The sequence below is a fragment of the Vidua macroura genome, chromosome 2 (genome assembly GCF_024509145.1).
Source record: "Vidua macroura isolate BioBank_ID:100142 chromosome 2, ASM2450914v1, whole genome shotgun sequence".
In the NCBI taxonomy this organism is placed as follows: Eukaryota; Metazoa; Chordata; class Aves; order Passeriformes; family Viduidae; genus Vidua; species Vidua macroura.
In genome coordinates this window covers 73739745-73763739 of record NC_071572.1, presented here as the reverse complement: position 1 = coordinate 73763739, position 23995 = coordinate 73739745, and the positions used below count along the sequence as shown (strand labels likewise).

General features: G+C 48.8%; 2 protein-coding genes across 3 annotated transcripts; one reads left to right on the top strand and one right to left on the bottom strand.

The window, feature by feature from the left end:
• The first annotated feature begins 456 nt into the window (after nt 1-456).
• Nucleotides 457-8752, top strand: LOC128803293 (solute carrier family 25 member 33-like). Of its 2 annotated transcripts, none has more exons than XM_053970117.1 (7): nt 457-512; nt 4701-4877; nt 5400-5477; nt 5778-5878; nt 6473-6539; nt 6737-7020; nt 7122-8752. In XM_053970117.1, the coding sequence occupies exons 1-7, from the start codon at nt 472-474 to the stop codon at nt 7319-7321; spliced, it is 948 nt and encodes a 315-aa protein (XP_053826092.1). In that variant the 5' UTR covers nt 457-471; the 3' UTR covers nt 7322-8752. The 2 variants fall into 2 exon arrangements, with proteins under 2 accessions (XP_053826092.1, XP_053826093.1); XM_053970118.1 differs by lacking the exon at nt 457-512 and adding an exon at nt 2487-2552.
• Nucleotides 8598-23976, bottom strand: CLSTN3 (calsyntenin 3). Its single transcript, XM_053970116.1, is given in 19 exon segments — nt 8598-9327; nt 9410-9627; nt 11035-11170; nt 11293-11438; nt 12020-12190; nt 13266-13492; nt 13968-14116; nt 14299-14456; nt 15234-15290; nt 16343-16505; nt 16585-16697; nt 16985-17254; nt 17839-18024; nt 18675-18824; nt 19131-19339; nt 19813-20008; nt 20963-21085; nt 23767-23941; nt 23944-23976. Coding segments are annotated over 19 exon segments (3051 nt in total). The 3' UTR covers nt 8598-9156.
• Between the last annotated feature and the right edge of the window lie 19 nt (nt 23977-23995).

Below are 23995 nucleotides of genomic sequence, written 5' to 3'. Positions count from 1 at the left end.
TCACACTGATCCTCCGAACTTCAAAGTCATGGGTCTAATTTATTCAGACGGTTGGGGTTTTTTCTTGTGGAGAGCATTGGCCCGTTTTCATTTGAACCCAAACATCCGAAGAAGCATCTGTGGTCCCATGAGCGAGGACGAGCATCAAGAACCACTTGGCTCTGCTCTTCGACCCATCGCTTTCCCGTGGTCAAAAAAATCAGTTTGCCTTGGCTCCCCTACATGCAAAACAAAGATGAGTTTGTTTAAGTTTGGGTGTCGGCTTGGAGGCTTGAGGGGGGTTGCTCATTTGTTTTTAATGGAAGAGCCTTGAGTGGCCGGGCCAAAGCAGCTGTGTGAATTATCACCCGTACATCTGCACGGAGGAACCCTCGCTCCCCTCGCAGCGCCCCGCCCGCCGTTCCCGCTGCCGCCGCCCGGGCGCCTCCTCCGGGCGGGCGGGGGCCGGGGCCGGGCGGCAGCGGCGGGGCGATGTCGCAGCACAGCACGCTGCTCCACCTGCTCGCCGGAGGGTGAGTGCCCCCGGAGGCGGGCGGGGGCAGGAGGGCGCCCTGGGGCGGGATTCGGGCCGCGGGTCCAGCAGCAGCCGCCGCCCGGGAGCCGGGGCAGAGCAGCCCCCGCCGGCTCCGCCGTCCTGGCCCGCGCGGGCGGGTCCGGATCGGGGCTCGGCGCCGTGGGGCAGCCCCGCAGCGCGGCGGGGAATGCCTGGTTCCGCGGCTTGGGAAGACGGAGAGCCTCTCTATGGCACGTGGTGTTTCATCCAGCCGGAGCTTGCCGGGGATGCGGGGCAAAGGAAGCGGGGTGCTGAACGAGAGCGCCACGAGGCCTCTTCAGCGGGGCGAGTGGTGGGGCATCCATGTGTTCTGGAGGGCGCCCAGCTCTCTCCATCAGCGCATGGCTGAGATTCCTGTGCCACTTTTCTGGCTTTAAATAGTGCGGCTGATTCTGGTGAGTCAGGTGTTTGGATCCCAGCCGTGCCTCTCTGCATTGGAAGCGTGCCCCGACCAAGTACCAAGTAATTTGTCCCGTGGCGTTTCCCCCTTCCTCTCTTGAAAGTCTCAAAACAATGAGCTTCAAGTTTGTGGTGCCCTAGAGCAGCAGATAATGTGGTCCTCCGGACTTTACTGAGTAACTGCCCAGGTTCTCTGCTTATGCAGCCACCTAATCCTTTTCGAAATTCCACCAACCTGCTGGAGTCCATGTGAGGCCTGTGATACAACATGTACAATAAGGCACATAATTTATTTGCTTTTAATTAGTAAACTTCCAGTTTTCTGCAGCTAATGCAGTTCTTGTGCTATGTCAGTCTTTGTATATGTGTACCTGTCCTCTCTGTTCCCATTCTTACTTTGTATATGTTATTCTCTTTTATTAATTTATCCTTTGAACTATATAATCATTACATCTTAGGCTTTCTTAGCTTTAAGAAAGCTAAGCTTTAACATTACTTCTTAGCTTTCTTCTTAAGCTTTTATTTGTCATTTTCTACCATGGTTCCTGAAAACCTGAGAGTTTGGCTAGTAACAAGAATGTCACTAGTGGGAACTTTGTCAGTCTGTATCTTGTCCTCATCCATTAAGCAATACTCCTGAATTACAGCTAATTAAATCCCTGGGGATAATAATGTGAATAAGAGATGAATGAGAAGTTCAGTTTATTGCTGCACTATATTTAATATTACTGGTTTATGTAATGAAACAAAACAGGGTCTCATTTGTGAAGGAGCAGTTCTCCACTTTTTCTTCTAGTATAGGAACTGGGGACCAGCCAAAGAAACTTGTGAGAGGCTTGTTCAGATCTAATGCAAGAACAGTTCTTCCCACAGTGTGCAGTTAAAGTGTGGGACTCCTGGCAACAGGATAGCATAAGGTAAAGGCTTCTTCTGTGTCCAGGAAGCATTTTTAAAAGATGATTTAAAAAGAATGTTCTGAAGGCTACTAAAAGCAAGGCAACATTTCTGGCTGAGGAAATCCCTGAACTGAAAATTGTGGGAAGCTGGGAGAGTGTTCTGGAGGTATTTCTCTTACTCTTCTGTAGGTGATCTTTATTTGTCTGTGTCCTAGGCAGAAACCTGGTTTAACTGCAGGTTTGTCTGATTCTGTGTTACTATTCTTAAATTAAGATCTTCAAGCCATCTTAATTTTTGGCTAGCCTAAGTAAGGGCTAACATGAATTACCAGTAAACCTTGTTGTCACCTCTGTGCATGTGCTTATACACTTTTTAGATCACTTAAAAATGTTAACAGTGTCTTTTGTATTTGTCAGCTAATCCTCTTTTTCTGTCACCTCAAACTTGTCAGTTTTCCCTTTAAAATGTGAAACCAAGATCTAGAGGCAAGTACGATTTTCTAAGGTAAAATTACCCGCCTTCTTCAATTAGCACTTTTTGCCACGGCTTTCCTCTGAGAGTACATGTTGTACTCATTTTCAACTGCTGCTCTTCATCCTATTTTGCAGAAATTGCTTTAGTTCCTGCTTGTAGAGTAATGATACATAATTTTCCATTTCTCCTGAAACAGAAGAATTTTGCAGACCTATGTCTTCCATAGAGGGTAAGCAGCTGTATCATCATGTAATGCACATTAATACATCAAAGTTGAGATTTCTTCTAGTTTTGAACTGGTACACCTCATTTCCTTAGCTTTAATTAATGGATGTCCTTTTTTCCTCTTTAGTCTTACCATTGAGGCACAGCAGCTCATAGTGGCCCTTCACCTCATACTCTCTTTCTGCTGATTAAATGGCCAGTATGCCAAGGATCAACAATTTCTTTAATTGTTATTATTGCTTTTATAATACTTTTTTATTATCTGTATGTATCGGTAGCTTCTGATAGGAACACAACCTCAGGAAACTTTTATATATACTGGAAGCATGTGTTCAAACTCAGATCCTGACCATAGCACGTGGGGACTTTGAAGAAATTAGATATTAAGAGAACACTACATAAACTTTTGCTTCCTTATGCACTATTAGAGAGAAGAATTATTAGTATACCAAGCAATTGCTTCTCTCAGTGTTTTCCGGATGTATTGTTTGCTCAGTTTTTAGATAAGGAGTTGAAACTGCCCTTTTAGACCTTGATCTGTCACCACTGTACTCAGTCTTCCCCTGAACTGAAGACTGTACTTCTGCTCAAATAAACAACAGGCATGTAAGTCTGGAGCCTGTATAAGACAAATTAATAGAATCTAAGGTAAAGAAGAGGACTGTTGGACCCCTGAGTGAATATGGTCTGTATGGGAAATATCAATGTGGCCTGTGAAAGCAGACCCTGCCTCATACAACTCTGGATTGCTACGTAGGCTGTGTCTTGGAGTCTGTGCTTGATCAGCTTGTTCACCCAGAGAACCTGAGCCAGGGTATTAACTGCTTTGCCATGTGCTGTCTTCTGAGCTGGAGCTAAATTCAGGAGTCAGAACATTGCCAGACTCCCACCACTCATCATATACCTCCTGAGGGAAATTGCTGCTGATGGACTGCTCTGCAAGTCATCACCACCACTGTGTACATCTGCTAAGGGCTTGACAAAGCCACATGAGTGTTATGGAATAGCATAGCTAGTTGCCGGCATCATCAGCTCCGTAATCTCCTAGCTGCCATATCTTCAACTCTTGGATGTGCAATAGGCATCCGGACCTCTCTTTTTTTTTTTTTTTTTTTTAACCCCCCTTCCTCTTGGCAGTGATGTTGAAGTTGTAGGAGCAAAGGCTGTGAGAATACTGTATATGTTCACTGAGCTGTATAGACTCTTTCAAAATAATTCTTCAGAACTCTTGCTGTTTGCTATCCTGCACTGTCATATGTAATACACCTGACTCTTTCCTGGAATCTTGTGGTTCTTTGGTTGGCTTTTCTTTCTTCGGAGCAGAGTGAGCTTTTTATTAAGCCTCCATCTCTTGTGAAACAAAGCAACTTTGGCTGTTGCAGATGTGAACAATCGTCCATTTGTCAAAGCCTCTTGCATGATTTGCATGCAAATTCATCTCAAAATGAGCATCCTCTAGAAAAGCAGAGTTCTCAGTCAAAGGATTTAGAGGGGCAGAAGCTGAGAACCAAATGTGTCAGTTCTGGCTTGTCCCTGGGTGGTGGAAAGGGAAAAAGGGGGTGTGTGTCCTTTCAACATTCCTGCAGTGTGACGAGAGCCATTGATGGAGATGGTTCATGAGTTCCAAAAATAGGTTTTGCCTGCTGAAGGTCAGAGTCCTCTTTCATTAAGCAAGCCAGGCTTGGAGAGAGCCTGACTATTGGCAGAAACTACAGATCTTGCTTACAGGGCCTTGCCAATGTAATTATGGATTAAAGACACGGGCAGGCTGAGAGGTGGGAGAGTTCTGTGCTGCCCCTCTGTGATCCAGTGTGGCTGTGGTGAAGTGTGGGTCACGGTGCCTGGTGACCTCAGCAGAAGGCTTTGCAGTGAGGGTGGGCAGCAGAAATGTTTGCTCTGGGGGACTGCTGAGTCCCCATGGACTTGGGACTCTTTGTCTCAAACACTGAGTAAGACTTCAGAGTGAGGCTGCCAGATGATGTCTCAAGGTGAGCTCTTATGTTAATCAGTGTCAGAGCAGGAGGCCATGTGTGACACAGGCTGGGGTACCTAACTTCCTCTCCCAGAGGGGAGAAGTTGTGGACAAGCAGGGTCAGAATTATCGCCCTGTTATGGCACAGAGGTCATTCTTACATGTGCTGCTGTGCCCTAGATGTGGTGGAACAGCTGGAGCCATCCTGACCTGTCCCCTGGAAGTAGTGAAGACACGTCTGCAGTCATCCCAGCTGGCACTGAGGCCTCTGTGCCTCCCAGAGATACAGCTGCCAGGGATGAGTGTGAGGCTGATGAATCCCACCCCACCATCTCCTGGAGTGCTCAAGTTGCTGAGGTGAGTAGGACAGGGAAGTGTGCCTGTTAGCACCAGGGAGGTGATGGTTTGGCCATCGGGTGGAGAGTGTGAGGGGGGAGAGAAAAAGAGTTGAGCTGAGGCTCTGGAAGCCACAAGTGCAATAGAAAGTTTGATCAGAGTACAGGCACATCTGCTTCTCACTAGTGATCTGTGCTCTGCAAGGCAGCTTAGGGGGCTGGGAAAAATTTCTCAGCTAGACCCAGAGGGATGGCATTATCAAGAATAGGATGCAATGACTAGTGAAAAGTGTCCCTGCCCATGGCACAGTAGTTGGAACTACATGATCTTCAAAGTCATTTCCAACCCAAGGGGTTCCATGATTCTGTGACTGAAGGAGAGAGGAGAAGTGATTGAAGAGAAAATGAGAGCAGGGCAGAAAAAGGATAACATGGGAGGTGAGGAGAGGGTGCTACAAGAAATACAAGAACAAAGAAGGAGGAGGAACAGGAGAGCCCCCAGCATAGTTACTCTGCTGATTTCTCTGTTAATTTCCTTCTGTAGGGCCATCCTTGAGAAGGAAGGCAAACGATCCCTGTTCCGAGGTCTGGGTCCAAACCTCGCTGGGGTTGCTCCTTCCCGGTGAGTACTGCTCCATGACAGTGCCTCATGTTGTACACTTTTTAAGGGACCTGTCACTCCCCTTTCTGAAAGCAGTCTGGGCCTTGTACTCACGTGCCAGAGGACCCCCTCACGCAGACATCTTCTGGAGCTTCTGATCATAGTGTTAAGATGATTGCTGGGGGCCAGGTATAAATGGTATCTGATGTCACATTAGACAGAACTGTGATGGGAGTAAGGAAAGTTGGAGTGAGACTGCACCATAGTGTCTCTGCTCCTCATAGGGGAGCTGTAACCTCTTCTGTATTTTTTTCCAACCAGGGCTATATATTTTGCTGCCTATTCTGCTACTAAGGAGAGGCTTAATACTGTCCTGGTACCGGAATCCAAGAAAGTACACATATTAGCAGCAGCCTGTGCAGGTGAGCCTTTTCTGTCTCAGATCAAAGCCAAGAGGCCCTTCTGTCTGGAAATGCCTATGTGTTTCATTCCTTCTCCATTGCTGCTCTGAAGTTTTCTCTCTCCACATGTGGACAAGTGAGTTCCTTGAGTAACCACAATGTTTTCTCACTCTTCATTCTTCTTAGGCTCATCTCTTGAAGTCATGTCTTTATCCCTTCAGCTGCTATCATGAGCTCTATTCTGCTGTGAGAGGGAGAAGGCAGTGTGTAATTTAGACCATTCACAGAACCATTTCTCTTGATATATTCCATTCTCTAACAAAATCCTCCACTCTTGAAAAATTAGCATTCTGTTTCCTGCCTCTTTGTTACATCCAGGCCTGTAGTAGGGTTGTGTTGGAGGCAGAGGAGCTAATTACCACTAGACAAAGGCTGGAATAGGAGAGGAGGAGAATCAAATAGTCTCTCCTAAATATCTTTTCTTAAGGTCATTTTCAAATTGCAAATGCCTGCAGCTTGCCAAGCAGAGCTCAGAGAGCTGATAGATCAGCACTTCTTCACAAACTGGCAGCGTGATCCTGGCACTCACAGCTGTCTTCCTCTTCTGTTCCCCAGGCATTAGCTCAGCCACGCTCACCAACCCCATCTGGCTAGTGAAAACTAGGATGCAGCTGGAAGCCAGGTAAGGCAGGCCTGCAGTGCAGAGCCACTCCATGTCACATCAGGATTGGTTTGGGGGTTGTTGGGCAGAGAGAAGCCTGCGATTTCTCATCAGAACATGGCAAGTCATAGGCTGGGCAAGAGGCTTATGACTGTGTTCAAAACAGCACTATAGGTTGGGGTGCAGTATGCTGTCCTAACCCTCTCCTTTCTTTCCAGGGTGAAGGGGGAGATGGCCAGAAACGCTCTCCAGTGTGCCATGCATGTGTACCACACAGAAGGCCTGCGTGGATTTTACCGTGGGATCACTGCCTCCTATGCTGGAGTGTCAGAGACCATCATACACTTTGTCATCTATGAAGCACTGAAAAAAGAGCTGAGAAACAGCCAGCATTCCCATTCCCCATCACTCACACTTCCACCAAACAACAACGATTTCTTCGGACTAATGAGCGCTGCTGCTGTCTCCAAAACATGCGCTACGTGCATTGCATATCCACATGGTGAGTGGGTCCACTCTCCTTGCTTCTGTTCCTCTTGATGGGAGATGCCATGCCTGTAGGATCCACCTTCTAATATGTGGCTTCCCTTCTTGTCTCTCCAGAGGTCATCCGGACGCGGTTGCGAGAGGAAGGGTCACGGTACCGTTCCTTTACACAGACTCTGCAGCTCGTGGTCTGTGAAGAGGGACCCTTGGCTTTATACCGGGGGCTCCTGGCGCACCTGATCCGCCAGATCCCAAACGCAGCCATCATGATGGCTACCTACGAACTCATCGTACATTTGGCCTCTTCCACCTTGTAAGCTGTAGCGCTTGGCTGAGGCTGCTGTGGAGGTACAGGGACATTGTGGTCCTGAGACCTGATGTTTTGCAGGGTTCTGAGAGGTGGTGCTTTTTGTCACAGATCAGATCTGGGTCGGGCATTCTCAGGACACAACGAGTATTTTGTGCCAAGATTTTTGCTCCAGTGTGCACAGTGTAAACTTCCTTTTCCTTCTGGAGACTTGAATTATTCCAGTGCTTCAAGATGTCAGGGCATTGGTTTGACAGTTCCTATTGTAAAGTCCCTTGATGAAACAAAGGCATAGAATTTACTAGGAAGGAGACAAAGCAGAAAAGTGTAAGAGTGTCTTACCCCAGCATGTTCATTTCTTTTGGACCCAGTAACAACCATACGTGGGCACAGTTGGGCATAAAGACAGCCTAGAGCTGAAACATCTGAGAGAACTGCAGCAAGCAGAGATCTTGTGCTGCAGCCTTTGCTCTCCGAGGGACTTTTCCACTCTCACCTAACGTACTGCATTCTTGCTCCTAAGGAGGATTTCTCAACCTTGGCTGCCAATAGATTGCAAAATTTTCCTCTGGGTCCCTCACACGTTGCAGCCATTGCCCCAAGATGTGTCAGGCAGCTGAAAGCACCTTCTTGTCTTGCAGGGTCTGAAAAACCAGACCAAGTAGATCCAGGGAAAAAGCACAACCTGCTCTGAAGCACTATCCTAACAACTCATGCTGGGCTCAGAGCCATGCTGTGCTTGTATCTGTTGTGTTTCCATCCCCTCCATGCTCAGCAGAAAGAAGATGCCTCCTTCCCCCAGAAGTGCTGGGGCTGTTCTACAAACTGGAACCCCTGTTATAAAAAATACTATATCATACTGATAAAGAAAGCAGATCATGTGACAAGACAGATGAAGCTAAGGAGATTTGGCCGGTTTCTGTTGATACACTAAGTGTATGGAAAGAGCCTTATTTATTTTCCTGAGTTCAAGAATTTGGTTTGCTGCATGTGCTACATTTGCCTGCAACAGGCTTGAATGCCTTCTGTTCTTTTGTGGGTCCCTAGCACTGAGTCCTGGGGAAGGCTACATTGTGTTTACAGAGCATTTTGATTGTCAAAAATGCAGGGGGTAGGGTCATGAGTGATGTGTTATTATTTTTTCATCACATGCTAAAAAATGTAACCCTTCCCCGAGATAAGGTAGTAATTTCGGTAAATACATGCTCTGGACAAGCTCCAGTTTCACACTAGAAGCTACACTATTTCTTTCCCAGGTTGTAGTGAAAAACTGCAGAAGTCCTGAATGTTTTATTTGAAATCCATTTATTTTAAAATCCACTTTGTTTCCTCATCTTTCTTACCTTCATTCATTTAGTATTAGGAGTATTGACAATTTTACAAAGCGACACAAAGCTGCAGTGGTTTGTTGGTTGTTTTTTTGTTTTTTTGTTTTTTTTTTGCATGAAACGAGAATAAACCTCAAATGACAACATTGAAAAAATATACAATATATATATATAATATCTGGGGAGAGGTTGTGAGAAACCCCACTCTGAGCCCTATGGCTGGCTCTGCCTTTCAGATTTTCATTCTTTCCAAGATCTGCATCACAGTTTGAACTGTGCCACCATCGTGTGTAAGTGCCCTAACACATGTTTCTGGAGAGCCAGATGGGGGATCAATAACGTGGGGAATGTCCACAATGAGAATGGCAGAAGATGAAGGAACATGGGAGGCAGAAATGATCAATGAGGGAGGAGCACATGTGTACACGGTGGGGGAGGAAAGAAGTTGAAAGTAAGACGCCTCCTCCTTCCTGCCATATGTTTTGGGGGGATCCACTGGGCGGGTGTTTTAAAGCTCCTAGTAGCGGTGAGAGACGTCACTTTTGCCGATGATGTGCCGGTCATTCATGTCACTGCTGTCTGGGGAGTCGGGTGTCTCCGAGTCGGTGCTGTCGTCATCATCCTCCATGCCCTCGCCAGCTCTGCCCTCCACACTCCCTGCTGCCCTCTCCTGACAGCTCTGGTAGGACTGGGGAGGTGAGATGGGGTAAGGGGAAGGGTCTGACAACCCAGCTGCCCGCCCAGCCCCGGCCACAGTGGCTGCTCCTCACCTCCATGGGGTTGACAATGATGGTGAGGGCCGAGTCATCCCAGAACATGTCGCTGTCTTTGCCTCCAGTGCTGGTGTGCCCCGACTCGGCAGCCCCAGAGACCTCTTGTCCCATTCCCCGGCGGTGCAGGGAGTGGATGCGCAGGATGCCGAGGATCACCATAAGTGCCAGGAAGCCCACACACACCACGATGATGACAGTGGCAGCACTGGGGACCACTTTGGAGAAAGAAAGCAAGAAGTTGTGTCTAGAGTCTGTCACAGAAGCTTGTTTCTAACCTGACATTCAAGAACTGAGATCCCTGGGCAGAGCCTGGGTTTTTGGTCTATGCAGGAACATAGCCTGACTTGTCTGTGCCCCTGGGCACTGGCAGTTCCTGTGATGTCAGCCTGGCCTGTAGACTGCACATCTTTATCTGTGGAATTTGCCAGAATGTGTTGCACCACATATATATGTACCCTGCTCTTGGGAAAGAGAAATGCGTGCTGAGGACAGCCTCTAAGGGCTCAAGGATGATTTTCAGACAGTGTGATTTCTGTGCAAGCAGTAGAGAAAGCAAGAAGTCAAAAGATGCCTTTGTTGCACATGGAGCAGATGTGAATGCTATGATGGACTTCTAATAAGTGCTGTGGCAAAAGCCTGGCTTTTCTACAGGAGAAAACCTGAAATTCACCTAACACTCTTAGCCCAACTCCTACATGTTTGTTTTAGGCCTGTAGACTGACCCTCAATTCCCAAGATAACCACCTTCCCTACAAAATCTATCTAGGCCCTCCATGAATTTGTTTGTATGGTTCTGTTCAGCAGGGACAAGTTTGCTGCTGGCATCAGGCAGAGCTGGGGAAGGGAGAGGCAAAGGCAGGCACATGCACAGGCTGCCCCTGCAGTGCAGGGCAGTCAAGCTCCAGTCTTCCAGTCCAGCTGCAGGACTGGACCAGCTGGATATCAGCCACTTTGGAAGCTGCAGCAAAAGCTAGCTCAAAGGTGCCTTGCATGTCCCCTACAACAGGGGACCAAAATGTCTGTAAGTAGCAAGTCCTGGAGCTTTCACAGCCCAGGAGGAATTGATTGGAGTGTGGTCATGCCTGAGGCACAGGGCTTCCAGACCAGACAAACATCTAGTCTAGCTTTCAGGCTTCTCTCTCCTCTGCTTTGGGGGCAAGAATTCTCCTCTTGTCTGTGTGGTGTCATCTGTATTTTCCTGCCTTGCTGACCACCACCTTTCTTTCTTTAGAGCAGTTGCAGTCTTCACTCACTTTTCTCTCCTGCTGTTGAAGCTTCTTTTGGAAATTACTTTACACAAGCCCACACAGCACCTTTGCAAGGTGCATGAATAAAGTCAGCTTGCGGTTACTCTTTTTAGACCCTCTGAGGTGTAGAATTCAGTCTGCTTCTACATCAAGAATATACCACAAGAAGAGGATTGTTGTAGCATGCTCTAAAATACAATTTGACAGAGACTGCAGTCTGCTGGCTAACAACGAGTGGAACAGGACAGTATAATGAGAACAATGATAATGGGTGCAGGGAGCCTGAGAGGAATCCTCCACTATAGGTTCTGCCAGGATGTCAGAAAATGAGCATCCTGATCTAAAGGAATAGACCCAAAAGATAGTGTTACATACTTGGGTTGCTGTGGGTGCTTGCCAAACTGTGCCCAGACAGCTCTGCAGGTAAATGATGGCCTCGGTGCACAAACTGCTGGGAGCTCAGAATATGGTTAGGATGAGCAGCTCGGTTCATGTTGTGGAGAACATTCACCTGCAGAAAGACCAGAGTGATTGGACTCAACCCAGTGTCCATGGCACATTCTATGCATTCCCATGCACCATGTCCTCCCCATGCATGCAGAAGAACTCCGTGTGCAGGTATCAGTCTCGTACCTCAACAGTAAACTCATTGCTGGAGTAGCGTCCGTTCATCTCAGTACAGGACAGGTGAAACTTCCTTTCATAGAGGGCAGCACCGTGGTTGATGTGGTAGGAGACCTGGCGTAGGATCTCCTCATAAACCGCAATGCTCTCCACGCCTGAGACAAGAAGGGAGGGGTGGGGTGAGGAAGCTCCTGCTCCAAAGTCACCTGGCATCCTAATGCTGCAGCAGCTAGAGGTTACAGAGGGATCCAAGGCAATGCTGGGTTTGTTAATTTTGGGAAGGGCTCAGAGATGGAGCTGGCTGAGGAGGACTTGATAGAATCCCTGCTTGCATTGCTAAAACAAGTGGAAAGGAAGGAAGGATTGGGAGCAACAGCCCTGTTACATTCTGGAGAGTACAAAAGTGTTGCACTAGTCCACAAGTTGTGGGATATGTTGTCCTTGTCATGTCATGCAAAATGCTACTGACACCTGGGAACACCAAACCCCAAGGAGTAAGTCAGGATGATACAGGCCTGGGTTAGAGCTGACACCATGTCCCAGTACTTTGTGCTGGAGGAAAAGCCACCTCCCCAAGGAAATGGTCAGCAACTTCCAAAAACCAGGAGTTCAAGAAATGGTTACATCTCAGTGTCACAAAGTACACCAACACATCCTACTGTCAAGTGCTTCTCCCAGTGATGCCTGACTGTGGCAGAGGCATAACTAGATAGCTGTGACCATGGAGAGGACGTACCTGTGATGGTCAGGTAGGCAGAGGTGTTAACGAGCTCCAGGCCCCGCTGCTGCAGCAGTGCCCCATCCAGGAGCAGGTACTCCCTCTCTGGGTCCAAGTCATCTCCTACCAGTGAGATCTCGCAGCCATCCAGGTTGTGCACAATCTCATCTGACATTCGTGTGTCTGTCACTGAGATGCAAACAGAAAGGAGATATGGCCAGAAAGCCAGACAGCAATCAGAGAAGGAAGGAGTTACTCAGAGGGGAACCTGCTTACCTAAGAGTTCTCACATCATATGTAATTACTTCTCCTTCTCCACCTAGCACTGACCTTAAGTAAAATCACTGTCAGTCTAATTACTTGTTTCAGGATGGTTCTAATGACATTATCTATGCACATAATAAAGTCACTTTATTTTGGAACAACATACTATTATCAGTCTGGTTCATGATAACACATCTTGGCTGTAAGGACTTTGTTGACAATGACAGTGTGCAAATTAGGAACAACGCTCACACATTCCCAGGCCCTGCACGCTTTTGAAAGCTTTTCCCTGTCTCACACTGTTGGTTACCATGGTTGAGATCTTATCTTCTTTAAAATGGCAACCACATTCAATAACTAACTGCTTTCAGCAGGATTGAGAACAATCTGCTCTTAAGTCAAGGAACTCATCATTGTATGAGGAAAGGCAAAGCTTCTAAACAGAAAAGTAGGAGCAAAAAATCCTATTACCAGAAGAGATATGAAAGAAGTGAATGGACACATAGAGCACAGACTGCAGAGAAATTATCTGAGCATGATGGAAAGAAATTGAAGAACTGGTTACTGTAGGGTGTGAGGAAACTGACCAGGAATTCACAGGAATAAGTGAGGCAGGAAAAGAAGGGGAGAAAGAAGTAAGAATGAAAGCGGGAGAGAAGGAAGTAGGATGAGGCTAAGTGCAGGAGTAGAGAGAGTAACAGGCAGGACATCCATCCGGCACTGGATTCAATAAAGGGAAATGTAGGTAAAATGTAAAAGGGATTAGGAATGAGCAGCCTGGGAAAGAATTAGGAGAGAGTGAGGCAAAGGAACTGAGTGGATAGAAAAAGTACAGGGAGGAGCAGAAAGGGATAAGAGCCGATTAGCCTACATATTGACAGACAATGTGCCCCGCTTCTAAATTTGTAAACTCTCGCTTTCAGGTGTAATTACAGGGCCTCTGCTTCCTCTGCAGGACCACAGCTCTTGTCTCTTACACCTTGCCCTGTACTCCACTCACCGGTACCGTGCCAGTTCTCATCCTTCTTGGCCTCCACCTGGTGAGAAATAGAGCAGGTGATCTGGAGGTTGGGGAACAGGGGAATTCCTTCCGGAGCCTCAAAGTCTGAAGCAGGATGAGCAAAGTGGGCATTGCCACTCAGCAGGATCTGGGGAGCATCAGGCTGTAGCACCACAACATAGCCCTCCACATCAGGAATGGAGACACAGGACTCCTCACTGAAACACCTGAAGGAGAGCAGTAGAAAACATCAGTTGCCCCAAGCTTCCAACAACAACATCATAAAAGATTGCCTCCTGCCCATCACTTCCAGGGAAGGGAATATCCTTTTTCCAGCAGTCTTCCTAAAGCTTCCCTACAGCCTGCTGTGCAAGGCAGGGATGTGTGGTAGGAGTGACACCACTGGGATCTGGTGACTTGATCACATTAACAAACAGAGAAAAAATTAAAACCAGTCCTGGAACATGCCTGGAACACTGCAAGTGAAGACAGAAGTTCTGCATAGGTACTAGGAACCAGTACGACAGTATCCTTTTGGATACTGGATCATTTATCAATTATTTTCAGGAAGATATTTACCCATTTTGAGACCATCTGAAAATACAATTATTTTAAAATACAAAGTGAGTCAGTGTAACTTTAGTCAAAAGAGAGGCAACCCTCTTGCTGAACTGAGCCAGAGGTGCTGATTTGCCCACTCACTTGACAGCAGTGGTGAGCCTGAGTGGCCGGACCCCAGGAGTAGCAAAGCGCAGTGAATTCATGTAAGCCACGTGCTGGATCGCGTGGTTGAAGGTTTCCACATCATCACCCTCCAAGGTGAGCAGGGACTGAGAAGGGTTCACATGAACCTAGAGGTGGCAGAAAAGAAAATACTCATGGTTCCTTGGCAAATGACAGGAACCCAGGCTGAGAGAGACACATAGGAGAAAGGTGCGGAGCTGTCTGAGGTGGGGGAGCAGGCAAAGTCCTGGGAAGCAAGGCTGGGGAGGAGAGTGGAGGAGACCCATGCAAGCTGGGCAGATGGGCATACCTTCATCCCTTTGCCCAGACTGTCGAAGTCACTGTAATCAAGCCCCTCACGGCAGGCATACAGGCATTCAATAACCTCCCGGCTCTCCAAGCTACCAGGGCGCACAGTGAAGCCAGCCAAGTAACCATGGAAGTAGTGGTGTATCGACAGAGGATCTCCTGAGGGAAACATGGGAGGTGGAGGGTGTGAGAGACATGGCGAGGAAGACAGCAAAACCACAGAAGCAACAGTGTGAGGGCCATGCAGAGGTAAGGGAGGTAGAGGGATACGGAGGGAGGCATGGGGCATGGAAAAGCCCAGACAACAAAAGCAACAATGTGAGGGACATACGGATGTTAAGGGAAGTAGAGGGGGACAGAGTGTTGAACAGGATATGGAAAAGCAAAGACAACAAGAAGATAGGGGATGCTGAAGAAAGAAGATGAAAATTTTTGAAATTCCAGATGAGGGAAAGCAAGAAAAACAGACCAACAAAAAGACAAGGGCAGTGAACGGTGGGTAGCATAGAGAAGTTTCTGTCAAACTGCTGAATGCCAGATGGAAACAATTTCTTGTCCCCTTCCCACTCTGCTTCCTGTGAGGGCTTGTAAAAGAAACTACACATTCCACACATAGTTAGGGATGAGGTGACATCTCCTGATGTCTCTAATGGCTATTGTGTCCTTCAGCTTTAATGATCAGGCAAGAGTACTCTTTATCCACACAAAAAGCATACTCCAACTCTCAAAGCAGGCTGCAGTCCTTCCATCAGCCTTTTCATGCTCCACAGGTACCAAGGTATCAAGGACCAATCTGCCAAATAAGGGGTTTCCTCCCAGAGTGGAGGGAGGTGGCAGGACAGGGCTGGGGAAGCTGTATGAGGAAGGCACCATGCAAGAAGTGATAGTCATGCACAGTCAAGAGGGGAAGAGATCCATCTTCTTTCTTTTCCCTACCTTGCACAGAGTCAGTGACGTTCTCGCTTCCTTTGGTTTTCTCTTTGGTTTTCTCCTCTGCAAAAGGAGAACATCTGGATGAGCAATAAGGCACTGGAAGATGGTAGTTACAAGGTCAGGCAAGTATCTCTACAAGGGCCTGTATTGGCCAGTCCCCAAAAACAGCTCTCTGCCAAGCAGTGCACCCTTCAGCCCTAGAGGCAGCACATCACAGATGACAGAGGGCAGAGTTCCTCTCACGAAGCTGATGCTGAGACTGTAGGACGAGTAACTGACTTAAGGGATAAACTATAGTGTTTGTAGTTTTTCAATCCTTTCCCAATGTTATCTGTTTTGGGAATTAGCCATGTTCACAACCAGCTATGTTCTCAACATCCCTTAGAGACTCAGATAGGTCCAGGAGAGGGTCCCAAGCTGATCTATACTGGCTGTCTGCAAAACGCCAATCAAGAGAGCACAGAGCTGTGGGGAGATCTCTGACCTCAGAGAAGCAGCAATACAGCAAAGATTTGATCTTGCTAGAAATTTCTGCTGGAGTGAAGGCAAGCAGTAGGAAAACTCCTTTTGTTCTGTCCTGCTTCAGTCTAGCAGGAGAACTGAAGGATCTGAGAAATGCAGCCTTGCATCTCCATAGAACAGGTTTTAATCTAGTAGTGGCCTAACTTTGTTCCTTACCCAATTTTTGTCTTTCAACCCAATTCCTATATAGAAGAATTTATGACTTTTTCATAAAGACCCTCAAGACAGAGAAATCTCAATCAGCAGCACAAATAGGACTGCCTGCTTTCTGGTGAAAGGCTTTGATAGAAACGCCAGTGCCTGAATGTGGTGCAGAGTTTAAACTCTCCTCTGTCTGAAAGTTGGTTATTCCTCGCATATTCTATGGCTGTTGTCCAGAAAGCTGCCACTGACACTTTCCCCTGAGCTGTTACTACCTTGGTCCACGAGGAAGGAGGAGCCACACTAGCTTTGGTGCCAAGCAGGTAAGATGGTTGCAGAGTGATGTGCATTATTTAGTAGTGGGTGGTGTTTCTTTCACCTCTCCTGGGTCTCCCTCCACCCCTTTTTTCCCACATGGGAAGATCACGGCTTGGGGAGTGGGCACTCACCGGCCCAGCAGGCCCCGATCATGAGGGACGGCTCTGGCCGCGGTGGGTGGATGAGGCCGTTGTCGTGGATCAGGGCAGGGTCGTAAGAGACGCCATCCACGTACAGCGTGACCGTGGGGAACTCCAGGTTGAGGGCGTAATGGTGCCACTCATCGTCACAGACCTGCGGCAGACAGCAGAGCACGGCATCAGCAAAGGGCAGGAGGAGAAGGGACATGGGGAGGATGCAAACCCTTCCTCACCTGCTCAAGCTTCCAGAGGAATTTCACAGGCCTTGCACTTTCCAGCAACGGCCAGTAGAGGAAAGAAATCCGGCAGCCATGCACAGCCAGAGAGTAGTGTGAGTAGCCATCCTCTGCCAGGGACAAGCACAGGGAGTTACGTGTCACACTCCAAGCAGTCCCACTAGCCAGAACCCAGAAGCCCACGCTGCCATGCACGACCGGCACTCAGCACCGTGTGCTCAAAGGAGGCTTGAGCGCTCTGAGGAAAAGGGACACCTAAAGAAGCTGTGTTCCTAAGAAGGAACCCCTGCCCCAGTCCTGCTTTGGAACGTCAGAGATTTACCCCTGCAGGGACAATTCCTTCTAAGGAGTTAAGAGGCAGTGGGCAGAAGTGTCACCACCCCGGGAGAAGTCTCACCGCTCCGCACTGTACTGCAGATCACTGTCTCCTCTTCCCGCCTGCCTTTGCTGGGCACCACGGCATGCTTCATCCACACGGACAGGGTGAAGTGGTCACTCAGCCCCTCGTGGCCATTCGGCCCATTCACCACAGGCACCTGGGCAGCCTGGCTGCCATTGAACCAGTAGATGAGGCTGCTGTCCTGGCTGTAGTGCACCGAGAGCCGCGCCGTCCAATTTGCTGTGGGGCTAGGCACTGGCAGCAGGTCAATCTCTCCTGAGGCAGCACCTACCAAGAAGGGAGGGAGTCAGGAATGTTGGCATGGGAGAATAAGGAGCCTGAGAACTGGAGATCAGATGAAGTGGGCACTGGAAGCCTCACTGTAATGTCTCAGTGCACAGGGAGATAAGAAGTTGCCTAAAGGCCTTCTTCTGTCTGGAGAAGAATGGTGACTTTTTGTTCAGTGCTGAGGGAAGTCCCACAGACTCTGCATACTGGGACAATGCACAGAAATCTCTGGATTCCCAGCAAGGAAAGCACAGGTAGTGCCTTATAAAACTAGAAAGTTGTGGAGGTGTTCATGGCCAGGTTGGATGAGACTGAGCAACCGGGCCTAGTGCAAGGTGTTGCTGTCTCTGGCAGGGATGTTGGAACTAGAGAATCTTTAAGGTTCCTTCCAGTCCAAACCATTCCATGATTCCATGAGATATGGGCAGGAACACCCATTGCCCCTCAATGCAACACACAAGTTTGGTGTCCTCCCACACAGTGACCACAGCAGACATGAGGAATGTGTTCCCTGGCACCTCTGCTGTGTGAGGAGCAGGGTGCTGTGCCACAGCCGCCCTCAGCCCAGGAAAGAACCAATTCACCACAGAGTTTGCGCAGGGACTTCTCGGAGTAGTTATCCCGGTCACAGCCCTTGGCCACATGGTTTGTCTGCAGCTCCACGGTGGCCTGGATGTTCCACAGCGGCTCATCACAGGTCTCCAGGTGAATGGTGGGGAAGAGCGCGAGGCTGCCTGCACCGGGTGTGTACTCAATCCTCTTGTTCCAGCCTAATGGAAAGGAGTGAAAGTGAGGGATTAGGAACTGCCAAGGACACAGGGCCAGAACACCTGGCATACTCAAAAGTGGCATCTATGGATTAGTCCAAATTTTTGGCCCTTTCCACATTGGAAACACAGCTTTACGCAGCTGGCATCAATGCATGGAAAGATTTCCTAGAAGCACAGAGTCCGAGGTCCCAGCTTCCACAGCTAACACTGGTGTGTCATCACTCTGTGGTTGGTCAGCCTCTCTTATCAGGCAGAGCAGGTGTTTAGCTGCGTTGATTTCCCCTTAATTCTAATTGACTAAGGTGAACCTGCAGGAACACATCACCACTGGAAAAGACAAATATCTTCCAGAAGAGCAGCCCCAAAAACAATCTTTGCTGAATACAGTCTATGAGCCTTATCAAACACATGGCAGCTCACAGTAATCCAAGGAATGATTTTATAATGTTAGAATTTACCTTTCAGTGCCTTTGCAACAGATTTAGACATCTGCTGTGTCCCCTGATGGAGATGGGCTGGTGCCAGAACTGAACCATATATATAGGCATACAAATTTATATGTGTATATACAAACATTCGTGATGAGCAGGACTGAGTAGTAGCTGAGCAAAAGCGAAGAGAAGCGATAAATGTGTTTGGAGGTTTCATACCCTGCCAGCTGGGCTTGCAGGTGGGTTTCACCTGGATTTCCACTTCAGCATCATCAGAAGCTCTCTTCTTTCCACAGTCATAGGCTGTCACTGTGAATTTGTAGACACGATCCGCACTGTACTGCAGTTTCTCCGTGTTCTCAATGTTCCCTGGTTTGCAAAACAAAGAGATCAAGGTAGAGGACAGGCAGTCTCCTCAAAGACGTTCCTTCTAAAAATCACTCATATCTTTGATCAATGACAAAAACAACCAAAAAAGAGTTGAGTCACCCTGCCCAGTGTCACTTTGTAACAAGTTATAGCATCCCACAAAATGGATGCTGCTGCTCTCACCAGGACATATCAGCAGTGCTGCAAAATTTATATAGCACAGCTCTGCCTTCAGATGGGGCTGGCAGAGAAGGAGCAGAGCAGGAGAACAGGACTGATGTGCACATGGTGGGTGTGGATTCTTACCATCGTTGTCAATGAGGAAGGGAATATTCGGGGTCAGGATCTCATAGTAGCAGATCTGGCTGTACTGCGGTGAGCAGTCCCCGTCGATGGCCTCCACACGCAAGATGCGGTCATACAGCTTTCCCTCCGTCACTGCCACGCGATACAGCTTCTCCACAAAGACGGGGGCAAACTCATTCACATCGTTTACTCGGACGTGCACTGTGGCCCTGATGCAGAGAGACATCAGTAAGAACTGATGGGCTGATTACGAGCCGTGCGCCACGTAAATTTCAGAGTAAGTCATAATTTTAAAGAGCACCACTGATTTCCAGCTGTTAAAAGCAAGGACAAGGAAAGACACCTTGATTTCAGTGCAGCAATGCTGTCACACAGGTGCTTGGGCAATGGTTTCCAACCACTCACAAAGAGAAAAAGTAATAATTCAATCTGGACCTCCTAGCTCTATGCAACAATATAAAACACCACTTTCAGAAACTGCTGTCAAACAGCCCTCCTTTCTGTATTCACTCGTGACAGTCAGTGAACATTTCTCTTTGGGTCTTCTTAGCATGTTGAGTTACAATGTCATAGCTAGAGAAAAATACTTCTGGCTAAACAAAGTGTTTCCACAGCAACTTTCCTTTGCATTTTTGTAATAGATCACATTTTGTAGCATGCAGCAATGTCTGCATGAACTTACTTGTGGGATTTTTTGGTATTTGCTCCATCAGGTCCCTCTCCACAGTCATAGGCCTGGATGGTAAATGTGTGCTCCTTATGCGCTTCACAATCCACTGGTTCCTTGGCCCGGATCAGCCCCTCTCCTGTAGCTTTGTCCAGGATCACAGCTTCAAAAGGTACCCCTGACCCATGGATCCTGAAGCCACAGATTTCACCTGGTACACACAAAAACAGTGAGGAAGGAGAGAAAGAAAAGGACTGAGGAAAGCACATTAAATCCTTTTCTTTCCTTTCCCATATTTTCTTCCTTTCTAACTTACATTTTCCATTCTCCCCCATTATCATCCTTCATTTTGAGCAGTTTTTGACTCCCTAGGATTTCCTCCTCCTATCCCTTACAGCCATTAATGGTGCAGATTGCCATCTACTGGAGAATACTCCCACGGCAAGGAGTCCTGACCAGCATCAGGAAAGATTGAAGGTTACAAGGCTCAAGCTACATTTATTACTGCTACACAGTCCTGGGGGGAGTACCTTATTTCCCCTCTACATCCCTCGGGGAGGCAAAACGGGCCATATACTGCAGATAGCCAGAGCATGAAGATCCACAATGGCTCATCCACCCACACACACAGGATGCGCAGAGTACCGCAGGGAACTGCAGATAGGGTCACCTAAACCCTAAAATTCAGCTCACAGGGACCACATTTACTCTCCCAAAGCTGAAGGAGAATGCATGAGGAAACTCCAGGTATGGCCTAAGCAAGTACTAGGAATACAACCACTGAAAGCCTGGACTGTTGTTCCGGGGATTTGTGCTCACTGTGAGGGGATGTAGCACTGCCAAGGAAGTGTGCCCTACCAGCTTTCTCCAGGGCTCACCGACTCAGTGCTGTGCATGTGATCTTTGGAAATAGCAGAACTGCGTCAAAAAGTAGCTGGCTCCACCCTCAGTTCCTCTCCCTAAGGAAATGGCTCACAGCATCCTAAATCAAGCTGTGCCCAAATTGCCTCCAGACTTCACTAGGGACCTCCTCCGGAACAAGGTTTGGAGGTGATTGTTTCCTGAAGAGAGGTAGGATCCAGCACAGGGATGAATGTCACTGTGTCCCTGCCTGTCCATAAGTCTGTCCCTGCCTTCCACCTTGCCAGAGCTGTTCCCCACCTACCTGCATAGCGCAGTGGGGCATCTTTGTCCAGCGCAAACAGCGGCGGGTTGAGCAGGACGGTGTTGTCATTCTCCATGACGATGCCCTGATACTCGGCTTCAATCCATGGTTTGTGCTTGTTTGCTGGGGCAGATTTGGGGTAAGGGATGGAGGACAGGAATGTATTAGCCACCAACTGCAGATTCAGTAGGAAAAAAGAAGAATTTCATCCCCTGGCAAGTAACAACCACCCCTCACCACCTTCTTCTCTAGAAATAAAGATATCTAAAATAGGCTGGGAGAAAAAAAGTTATCTTTATTTAGTTCTATTCATGGGAGACCTCTACAGAAACAATGTGTTCCTTCTTGTGTCCTCATTACTATCTTATTAGAAATAGGTGGAGAGACACCTGGGTGCCCAGAAATGCTGGAGCAGCTAAAAAAAGTGAACTCAAGAGGCAGAAGTAGCCTCAGCCTGGAGACAGGTTCCAAATACTAGACCCTTTAGCTCAATGAAGCCACAATGAAAGGATCCAGCCTACATCTTCCCTTGGGGTATCCCCAGGGGACAATGCAGGCATTATCACTTCTGCCTTGCATCCTCTAGAATAAGGCCCAGGACCTACACAGACATGCCCAGGTACACCTTCAGTCAGCCATCCTATGCACATAACAACCTATTCTGAGAGCCCCTTGCTCTTTTCTTCCCCACTCCATGGTGAGCACCATATTCCTTTGGGCCCTCCTTGCTAATCCCGTTGGCTGGAGCCCAGCCAGGCTTGGCATGGAGGCAGCAGCCAGCAGGAGGCTCTGAAAAATGTCACAGGCCCAGAAATAGCAAATTAATCTTTATCACACAGGCTCCGGGGCAGGGAAAGGGAGAAAAAAAGGGTTGGGGAGAGGGAAGGGGAGGGGATAGGAGGGGAGAGAGGAAAAAAAATCATTACAAATTACAAACCCCTCCCCCATGCCCACTCCCTGCCAAATGGGCCTCAGAGATTATATTACATGGCCTAGTTACAACCCCCATTCCCAGATAATCCCCCACTCTCCCACCCCCTGGAGACCAAGATTTATTACAACCCAGCAACACTTTGAGCACAGCATGGCTCAGAGCTGGTGGGGAGTAGGATACAGAGCCATTCCCCTCAAGGGCACTACTTCCAATATGTTGAATCCATCCTCTGCAGTGTCCTCTGAAAGGCCATACTGGCATGGCCTCGTGTTGACTCAAAAGGCGCAGCATCCTGTGCAACCAAGCACTTGTGCATTTCGGGGCCAGGGGGTGCTGCCAGGGGTGGCTGGGGGGCCAGCAGGCAGGGTGACAGGTCAGCAAGGGGATGTCCCAGCAGGGCAGAGCAGGCAGATCCAGCCTGGTGTGGCAGCGAAGAGCGTGGGTTGGCACTTCTCCACCACCGTATTGATTGAGATTATAAAGCATTGCGTAGGAAATCCAGAGAAACATCCATCCTGCTCAGTATGCAGGTGGAATCCTCCCTGTGTGCAAGTGCCCGCATCTCCCCCTGCCCGCCCATTGTCCCCACCAGATTCCATTCTGTTCTGGCTCTATCCATGCGCCACACCACCGAGGTGAGGATCCAGAGCTATAAATGCCAAATGTGCCCTGTTGCTGGGGTAACAAGCTGATGGTACTGAGATAAATCCTTTGCTGCATCCACCTGCAACTTGGGAATCACCAATCTGATTTCTTGGGAAATGAGTTGTTGGAGAATAGAAAAACATTCTAGGAATATTTTTAGGACACAGACTCCTACCAGCTTCAAGAAAGCTCCCATCAATCTAATATAATTTACCAAAGGTGGGTAAATTATATTGTTTCAGAGTGCAAATTCACAAAGGAGAGGCAGAATCCAGAGCATGAGGGGCTTTTCCTCGCCACCGAGCCCCATGGAAGCAGAGTAGAACAAATAAATGCCCCTGCCAATGTCAGGGTACACACAGCTCTGCGGTGCACCCACCCCATAGCCCTGACTCTTCCAAGGCACGGAAAGCACCCTAAGGTGTCACATTTCCCAGTGAGCCCAGAGTCCCTCAACTGTTTACAGCTTTTCCCACCCTGTCATATTACCAACACACTGACTCCACTAGGATGAATCTCTCAGGCTTGCCTCTACAGCCACAGATCTAGAAACCTACACCTTTCTCCATCACCCTGTGTGCTCAATGAACATCTGCATTCAGAAGGTTACAGCTGTAGCGCTGGGGTGGTTTGGGAGTCTTTCATCTTTATCACATAAAATACATAAAATCAACCTGCATCGTTAACGCATAACTATGCATAAACAGTTCCTATGGACAGATTGTAGATGGATGAACTAGGACTGGAAGATGGAGCTAGGGAATGTGTTTTATGAACTGCAGGGGTCTGTGGAGAAACAACATATTCTCTCTCAGCATGCTAGGGAAGGGATGGGAATCTAAATCCACCCAGTGATAACTAAACAAAAGCAAGACAAGTGGGTGGACAAGGGGAAAACGCGAGAGGAGCACTAGGAGACTAAAGAACGGAGAAAAAAGCGGTGGTAGGATGACAGATGGACAAAGTAGAGAATGGAGATGGGATGGCATGAGAGCGCCCGAAGGGGCGAAGAAAGCCGGGGCCGCCGGGGACCGCGGAGATGCCCCGACAAAAACGTGCCGGGCGAAGGCGGCGGGCAGCGCGGAGCCGCGCCGCCACCGCGGGGGCGGATGGATGAGTCGCGGCCAACGTGTCCCTCCAGAGCCCCTCCGCGGGGGCTGCCGGTGGGTCCCAGCGGAGCGCCCGCCGTCGCCCGGGACCGTGCCCGCGGCGCTCCGCCGCTCACCTTTGTTGGAGGCGCTGCCGGGCAGCGCGGCGCAGAGGCAGATCAGAGGGAGGAGGACGGCGGCGCGGGGCCGAGGGTCGCCCATCGCGGCGGCGGCGGCGGGTCCCGGCAGGACCCACGCCCTCGCTCCCGCGGCGGCGGCGCGCAGGGACGGCGGCACCGCCGGCAGCCGCTCCGCGCCCCGCCCGGCCCCGCCCCGCACTGCAGCATGACGTCACGGGCGGCGGGG

Coding starts and splice junctions, on each gene's coding strand:
- LOC128803293 (XM_053970117.1), top strand. CDS start 472: ATGTCGCAGCACAGCACGCTGCTCCACCTGCTCGCCGGAGG. Junction 513..4,700: donor CTCCACCTGCTCGCCGGAGG/GTGAGTGCCCCC, acceptor GCTGTGCCCTAG/ATGTGGTGGAACAGCTGGAG. Junction 6,540..6,736: donor AGGATGCAGCTGGAAGCCAG/GTAAGGCAGGCC, acceptor CTTTCTTTCCAG/GGTGAAGGGGGAGATGGCCA.